Genomic DNA, 8,166 nt, shown 5'->3' with positions numbered 1-8,166 from the left:
TCATTTTTACTAGAAAAAATATTTTTTTTTCTGGCCAATCTGTTTTCGAATATTCTATCATCAGGGAGAGAGAGAGAGAAATTCTTTATTCTACCGTGAAAAATGTTGGCCAAAAAAAAAAACATATATTTATAATAATACATACATTCTATGTGATCGTTATGCATGGTGAATGCATAGTTATTACCATCATCATCATCATCATCATCATGACCATTCATCCATCTATGGATTTATATATATATATATATCGAATCGAATATATATTTGCCAACAACAACAAAAAAAAAGAAGAACCTAAAGAGTTCCCAGGAGAGATTTTTTGTTTTTGTTTTTTATAGAAGAATTTCTCGGCAGAATACAATACAATGATGATGCGATTTATTTGTTTGTTTGTTATTGAAAAATTATTGGAATTTCAATTTCCCAATACTGATGATGATGATGTTAATTTGAAAACATTTTTCATATATTCTGCATTTGAAAATCAAAAAGAACGAGAACAAGAACAAAAAAAAAACAATAAAAAAAAATGAATGAAATAAAGAGAAAAAAAAATTAATGGTTCGTTACCGAATTTTTTTTCCATCTTTCTCTCTTTTTTTTATCACCTTTGAAACAGAAAAACAGATTTTTCGGCACATTGATTGATTGATATATATTACATCTCTTCACGAATGAACAAAAAGGTGTACAATTCGGCGAATCATCGAACAATATTGATGATGATGATGATGATCCATACATAAAATACATAACAAACAATTTGTACATCAATTATTTTAATGATAATGATGATGATGATGATGATGATGATAACATTTATTTTGTTCTCTTTTTTTCTCATATAATAATAATCACATTAATTACATACATTTGTCATCCTCATATATTAAAAAATGAGTGTGGAGAAAAATCTGTTTTTCATCCGAAACAAAACAAAACAAAACAAAAAATGGAAATATTTTCGAATGATGATGATGATTGATTGATTGATTGATATTGCCCATACCATTCCATTCAAGATCAATATATATTGTGATTCATGATCATAGCCAGCCAATCGACTTGTGTTGTTGAATCAATTTTTGTACAACCAATTCAATGATAAATCGTTCAATCAAAAAGTTCTTTGAATGAAATAAAACGATTGCAGAATAAAAACGGCAAAATGAAAAAAACATACATAAATTCGAATATACCAACAACAACAACAACAACAACGACAAATCATGGAAATCAAAAAAAAAGCGAATGTAAAAATATCAACTGTCTGCTGCTGTTCAACTATTTCCACATGTGGAGAACAAGAATTGAAAAAGAAAGAGAAAAAAAAATATGATTCCGGATAGAATGACTAATATTTTATTATCACATCACACATTATTATATGATGATGACATTCGTGAAAAAAGGTATGCAACAACAACAACAACAACAGCAAAAAAACTAGACGACATTTATTCTTGGACAATTTATAAATGTCCAATATATATGTGAAAATGAAAAATATCGTTTTTTTTCTCGTTGTATGTCCATCCGTCGACAATGTGTGTGTGTGTGTGCATATAGTCGGCTTTTATTTTGAGCTAATAATAATAATAATAATAAAATAATATATTCGAATTCGAATGTGCAAATTCATAAATTCCAAAGAATATTCTACACATCTTATGATGATGATGATGATGTTTTGTTGATGATTATATGATGAATGACAAGCCAAATATCTATAAAGATTATTATTATTATTATTATTATTTCCAATGGCTTTTCACTATTCGAGAAAGAATCGTATTTTGATGTGTTTGGAATTTTGTTGCAATGAAAAATCGTATACAACAGAGATCCTCAATGTTATTCATGTATATATTTATTTATTTTGTGAATGTAAAATGAAAATCTTGAAATTGAAAAAAAAATGAAAAAAGAATTTCTTTTTTTTCAAACAAACATATGTCGATCATCATCATCATCATCATCATCGAAAATCTGACAATACAACAACAATAATTTGGCTCAAAACCATAATATGGAAGAAAAATATTTATAAATAAATTAAAAAAAAAAGTTTTAGACTTCCAAAATCATCATCATTTTTAACTCTGGGTGGTCGCCGTCGTCGTTGTATGTGATTGGATTTAGAGATTTTTTTTTTTATTTTTTCTTGGTTTCACAGTCAAACTACAAATTGGCTTCTCGATTTGATTTTTATATGTCCATATATGTGATGATAACAAACAACAATTGAAAGAACAAACAAAAAAAAATTAAGATTTATTCAATTTTAAATTTTTCAATCATAATCAAAAATCAATCAATTAATCAACAGTATTCAACATTTGTGATGATTGTCGTTTGTCATGATGAAAGTATGTGTGGTGTTAATTTTTTCATTTTGATCACAATGAAAATAACAATCGATATGATTAATATGAATTGTATGATTAGTAACCAGGTTAGAAATTGTATAAAATGTTTATAGTTGCTTTATATATATTGCATGCATGATGATGATAGGACAAAAAAAAAAAAGATAAACACAATCAAATGTCAGCTTCACTACAATGCATTTTTATTACCACTGTGTGTGTGTGTACCACCACACTTACCTCATTTCATCAAGAAAATCAACCAACGAACAACAACGACGATGCCAATCATGGTGGCCACAGCAGAAAATTTTTTTAATTTTTCCACAAAATTTTATTGAACGTGATACATTTTGTCCATAATTTAAATATGTACATTTAAGATATTCAATACGCCATTCAGAAAATTTCATAATTTCTATTTTTTTTCTGCTCTGAATTCCAATATGAATTTTTCGAATGTCAAAAAAATTGCCAATCATCATCAACTATATTAACCCTAGAAGAAGAAAACAAATGAAAATAGAATTTCAAAAATTCTAATTATTTATCGAACGGGAACAAAAAAAAAATTTTTTTTTCTTCTAGTTCCAATGAAAAGAAAAATTTCGAACAAAAGTGAAAATGAAAAGCAAGAATATTGATCATCGAATCGCGATTACTCGCCCGATAGTTTTTTTTTGACTGTAGATGAATTATGGTCATTGTCAGGAAAATTTTCTTGTTGTTCCATTCCATTTTTTTTCAATTACACAATAGCCATTACTGTACATCAATTTTTCTTTATATATACGAGATTTATTTTCGTTCATCATTTTGAAAAAAGCTTATGAATATCGGTCATTTCAGAAATAACAATCAGTAGCAGCAGCAGCAGTGGCCGAGAAAAAAAAGATGTTTGAAAATGTTCAACAACAATCCTCAATTCATCCTATCATTATTTATCGAAAATGAACTGTGTTGTGTGTTTTTTTTTGTCGCTCTAGGTCATTGTCTTTCATTTTTTTGGCTATTTATTTATTTATTTATTTATTGTGGAGTGAGATGATTCAATACGATCGATATGATCATCATAAGTGTTAATTTTTTTTCACAGGCTATATTTAATCATCATTTATTACAAAACACCTAAAAACATCATCATCATCGATGTGGATGATGATGATTTTCAATTTGGTAGAAATTTTCACGATAAAAAAATACCCAGACACACGACAGGAAAATTGACATGATAATGATAAAAAAAAATAACAACAACAACAACAACAAAATGGACGGTGAAAATACAAAAGCTTTTTTCAATTTTCTTCATACACCACACACACACATGTTTTTCGTTTTTTTTTCAATTACACATTGAACTTAACTTGTAAAAAGTGTGCGTGTGTGTGTGTGTAGTAATTGAAAAAAGAAAATCTCCCAAATGTCAAGAGCAATAATTCCATGGTTGTTGTCTAACAAACAAAAAAAAAGTGAGACCCGTGTGTGTCTGCTATGTGTGAAGGAATCCATCCATCCATTGATTTAATGGATGAAAACTGAAAAAAGAAGAAGAAAATGAATTAATAATGAAAAAAAATGATGATGATGGTGGACATCAAACAAAATAATTTGAGGTTTCAGACAACAAAAAAAAAAAAAAAAACAAAACAAAATAAAAAAACTTTTTATTTTTATTTTTTTGTGACCTTAATTTTTTCAAATTTGTTTCTCTCTCTGTGTGTGTGTGCGTGTGTGTGTGTGTGTTTATCGAGTTTGATTACTCAATTTCCATTCTAATCTAAATGATGATGATGATTGTTGTTGTTGTTGTTGTTGGTAAATATAATTCAAATTCTTGATTTGTTATGGTGTAAAATGGTATTCTTGATTATTTAAAAGAATTTTTGTTGTTGTTGTTGTTGTTTTGATTTAAAATTGGTGTGTGTGTGTTGCATGCATGTATAATGGTAATAGGAGAAAAAAATTATCATTCAATCATCATTTTTAGTTTCAATTCTTTCATTATCATCATCATCATTAGTATTATTATCATCATTATCCTTATTATCATTAGAATCATCATTCAATAGACTTTTATCCGGAATCCAAAGACCAGAATCAACACAACGTTTCATTTGATATTTTGCTTCTTCTGGATCCATTTTTAATATTGTTTCCTGTAACAATTTCGTATCACGTGATTCAAAACATTTTTGTAAACATTCTGGTAATGATTCGAAAACCTCTTGTGGATCAAGACCACCTGGTCCAAGTCGTTTTTGTCGTTCCTCTTCTTCACATTCTTTAATAGCATCATCAATCTTTTGTTTTGCACGATTTACGATACGTTGCCGAAATGATTTGATTTCATCTTCAAATGCAGCCATATAGGTTTGATCCGATTGTTGTATACGTGTAAAAAATGATGATACACATCCACGTGGATCAATATTCATCTGTTTACTAAGTTCAAGAATATAATGCAATGATATGACCTGTTTGGAAACATGTTCCATAAGATCATGTTTTCCTTCAATCTCCAGATTCAGACACCAAAATGTTAGATAATTTGATGATTCTTCACAAACTAGAAACAAAATAAAAACCATATGTTAAAATTAAAAATTTTCTTTCTCATTTTATTATGACCAAGAAAACTTACCAAGATCAGGATTTTGCATTAGAAATTGTTTGGCATCATCAAACTTGGAAAGTATAGCATATTCTTTAACTTTATCTTCATATTTTTGTACGAAATCTTTATATCGTTGTTCAAGTTCTTCATCGGTCAATTTTGAACGATCTTCACGTGGTTTCGTTTTGTTTATAACCGTTTTGCTCCAACTTTCTTTACTGATTGTATCAACATTCCATGGTGCATTACGTTCAGCTTTTTCAATCTCTTGTTCACGTTTTTCTAGCTCTTTTTGTTCTAATTCTAATTTTTTCAATTCTTCCTCTAGATTAGAATCAATTTGTTTTTTATTTTCAATTTCTTTCTTTTTCATCACAACTTCACGTCTTTTTTGTTCCAATTCTTCTTTTTGTTTTTTTCTTTCTTCCATACGTTCAACACGAGCCTGATGACGCCATCGAAACAAACTGGCCGTATCGATATTTGGATGGGTGTCATCTTCATCATCGCTAATCTATTTTGGATCATATTGAAACAAAACAAACAAAAAAAAACCGTTTGTATTTCATTAAAATTCGATCATCTACTTACCTCAATATTTTTCCATTTACTATAATCAACCATTTTCTTTTTTTTTATTCGATTGATAATGAATTCAAGATTTAAATAAATAAATATATTGATGATGATAAAGAATATGAATTTTACAGAAAAAATTGTCTACTGTCAGCTGCTGCTGCTATCATACACTCATTCATTCATTCATACACTACAATTGTCAGTGTATACACAGAACAATCATCAATTTATACCTCGAAAGTATATCAACTGAAAATAATAGATTTTCGAGAATATTCGAGAAAAAAAAGTAGAGATCACCATTTGAATCGAATATATATTTTTATTTATTTATTTTATATTTAATTAGATTTTTTTTTTATTTCTTCTTTGACAAATATAACGAAAATTGAGAATTGGAGAATCAAAATTAAAATTGGGCATTGTGTATCTATGTGTTGTGTTTGTGTGTATGTGCGTGTGCAAATAAATTATATTTATTGATATTGATATTACGAATTTAGATGATAATCATAATAACCAAACCATACACATGCACATGCATACACACACACCCTATCCTAAAAATAAGGAAAGGTAAAACAAGTCATAAAACAAAAAAAAAAAATTTTTTTTTTTGATTGATTGATTAAAAACAATGGCTCTTCATGTAATGTCCGGGGGGGAGGATTTTTTAAAATCAAATCCAATTGTTGATCCAATTGAAAAAAGCTATCATGACTATCATGAATATGTAACACATACACACTACTATGTGGGTAATCCAGCTTTTTCTCGACAAAGTTTTACCAATGCACGTAATATAAATTGTCGACGGCTTAATTCACGAACATGCTTTTAGAAATGGAAAAAAATTTGAAATTAATAATCAATATTAAAATGTTGAAAAATGTGATTACCTTGATGAATATGTCCAAATCAATGACATCTTTCTGTAAAGCTTCATTCAAATAGAAAATCGTATCGACAATTGAATTTTCTTCAACAAAAGCATTGAATAATTGTTTATACAATGGTTGTACTGGTCCAAAATATTCATCAATATTCAATTGATTTTCCGATAATTCCATTTTGGTAACCAATTCGGATAATTTTGAATCTTTAGCTTGGATATTCTCTCTACATTTGCTCAGTTCGACCAGATTTGTTTCAATCTCTTTAACCAAATTATCCAATTTAGTTCGGCCTTTTTCAAGATCATCGCCTAGAATATTTTGATTAGGAAATTAATTTTTTTAAATTGCAATTTAAAAAATAATAATTACTTGTTCGTTTGAGCACATCGATTTCGGCTTTATGTTGAGATAGAATTTCTTTGGATCGAGCTTTAATTTTATCTTCAACTGCACTCATCAACGATAGACGAATTTGTTCCTTAGGGATCGTATTCGTATCGGTAGAAGATGTTGATGAAGAATTATGACCAGTGACCGAACCATTAGTCGGTTGGTTTGTTGGTTGACCATATGGCATAGGCATCATTGGATAGCCAGGATATGATACAGTATCGGATGAATTAGATGGAGGTGATGGATAGCTTGACGTTGTTGGTTGTACAGGTTGTACGGCTGGATAAGAATTTGAAAATGGATATTGGCCAGGAAATCGAGTAGGATAAGGTGGATTTGTTGTGCTACCTTGTGGATATCCTTTATTAAAAAAAAAGAAAATTAATTCATCATTGAAATTGAAATATGAGGATAAGAGAATAAATACTTACCAGGAATCGCGGTTGTTTTTGGTTTTGAAAAAAGTGGTGGCATATCACCGAACACGATAATCATGACTTGAATAACTCCAAGTAAATCGCTATTAACGCTATCCCAATTAGACAAATAAGGCAAATAAACACGGCCATGTTGATCGACATGTTGAGAAGTTTTAATCGTCATATCTTTTGTTGGATTTACCCAACAAATTGGAGCAGAATATGGATAATTATCCAACACCCAAATCGATACAGGAATGTTATATGTATTTTTTCGATAGGTGATTGGTATTGTACCACGAAGTATGACCAGATCACGTTTGATACCATTTGGTAATGTACATTTTTCCAGATACGGGTATAGATTACGATACATATTCAATACATTGGTAATATGCCGTCGAGCTTGTTCCTGGTGATGGTACTAGAATACGAATAAAATAAATATATGATAAAGTCAAAATTATGACATTACAAAAAATTCAAATAACAAACCTTGGCCTGTGAAAGGAATCGCACTACTTGATAATTTGAATTTTCCATTTTATGAATCTCAAAATGAGATGAAACTTAATCCTGTGGTTGTTGTCAAGTTTTTAGTCAACTTCAAAACACAGAATCAAAGCAGGTTACATGGACAAAGAAACAACTCAATAATTTATTGATTTTCGAATGATTATTTGATTGTTCTAAGTCCAATCAACAAAACGACGACGACAACAACGACAACACAAAAAGATTATGATGTAAATTGAATCAAATTTTATGTTGATATTTGATATCCATCAACAAAAAAAAGGACGCACACAATTGATTTGACTGCAATACGAATACGAACATCTGTTTATGAATGTAATAATTTCCACTATTTTCACAACATCGACCCCATT

The 8,166-nt window shown here is 29.0% G+C and overlaps 2 protein-coding genes across 2 annotated transcripts; both read right to left on the bottom strand.

The window, feature by feature from the left end:
- Nucleotides 1–4,017: 4,017 nt before the first annotated feature.
- Cdc37 (cell division cycle protein 37) lies at nt 4,018–5,769 on the bottom strand. Its single transcript, XM_047056831.2, has 3 exons — nt 5,581–5,769; nt 5,017–5,503; nt 4,018–4,941 (listed from the first exon to the last, which is right to left on the bottom strand). Exons 1-3 carry the CDS (start codon nt 5,611–5,613, stop codon nt 4,346–4,348), a joined length of 1,116 nt encoding a protein of 371 aa, XP_046912787.2. The 5' UTR covers nt 5,614–5,769; the 3' UTR covers nt 4,018–4,345.
- A 101-nt stretch (nt 5,770–5,870) lies between these two features.
- Nucleotides 5,871–8,127, bottom strand: TSG101 (tumor susceptibility gene 101). Its single transcript, XM_047057379.2, has 5 exons — nt 7,772–8,127; nt 7,289–7,700; nt 6,834–7,217; nt 6,468–6,772; nt 5,871–6,402 (listed from the first exon to the last, which is right to left on the bottom strand). The coding sequence occupies exons 1-5, from the start codon at nt 7,817–7,819 to the stop codon at nt 6,319–6,321; spliced, it is 1,233 nt and encodes a 410-aa protein (XP_046913335.1). The 5' UTR covers nt 7,820–8,127; the 3' UTR covers nt 5,871–6,318.
- Nucleotides 8,128–8,166: the final 39 nt, after the last annotated feature.

Source organism: Dermatophagoides farinae, chromosome 6 (assembly GCF_024713945.1).
Source record: "Dermatophagoides farinae isolate YC_2012a chromosome 6, ASM2471394v1, whole genome shotgun sequence".
In the NCBI taxonomy this organism is placed as follows: domain Eukaryota; kingdom Metazoa; phylum Arthropoda; class Arachnida; order Sarcoptiformes; family Pyroglyphidae; genus Dermatophagoides; species Dermatophagoides farinae.
The sequence above is the reverse complement of the archived record's forward strand: the minus strand, read 5'-3'. Positions and strand labels throughout refer to the sequence as shown.

Excerpts from the sequence above, each read along its gene's own strand:
- Cdc37 (XM_047056831.2), bottom strand. The coding sequence starts at position 5,613 with ATGGTTGATTATAGTAAATGGAAAAATATTGAG. Across the intron at positions 5,504-5,580 it reads GTAAATGGAAAAATATTGAG|ATTAGCGATGATGAAGATGA; the intron begins GTAAGTAGATGA and ends GATCCAAAATAG. Across the intron at positions 4,942-5,016 it reads AATGCAAAATCCTGATCTTG|TTTGTGAAGAATCATCAAAT; the intron begins GTAAGTTTTCTT and ends TTTTGTTTCTAG.
- TSG101 (XM_047057379.2), bottom strand. The coding sequence starts at position 7,819 with ATGGAAAATTCAAATTATCAAGTAGTGCGATTCCTTTCACAGGCCAAG. Across the intron at positions 6,773-6,833 it reads CGATGTGCTCAAACGAACAA|GCGATGATCTTGAAAAAGGC; the intron begins GTAATTATTATT and ends AAAATATTCTAG. Across the intron at positions 6,403-6,467 it reads ATTTGGACATATTCATCAAG|CATGTTCGTGAATTAAGCCG; the intron begins GTAATCACATTT and ends CATTTCTAAAAG.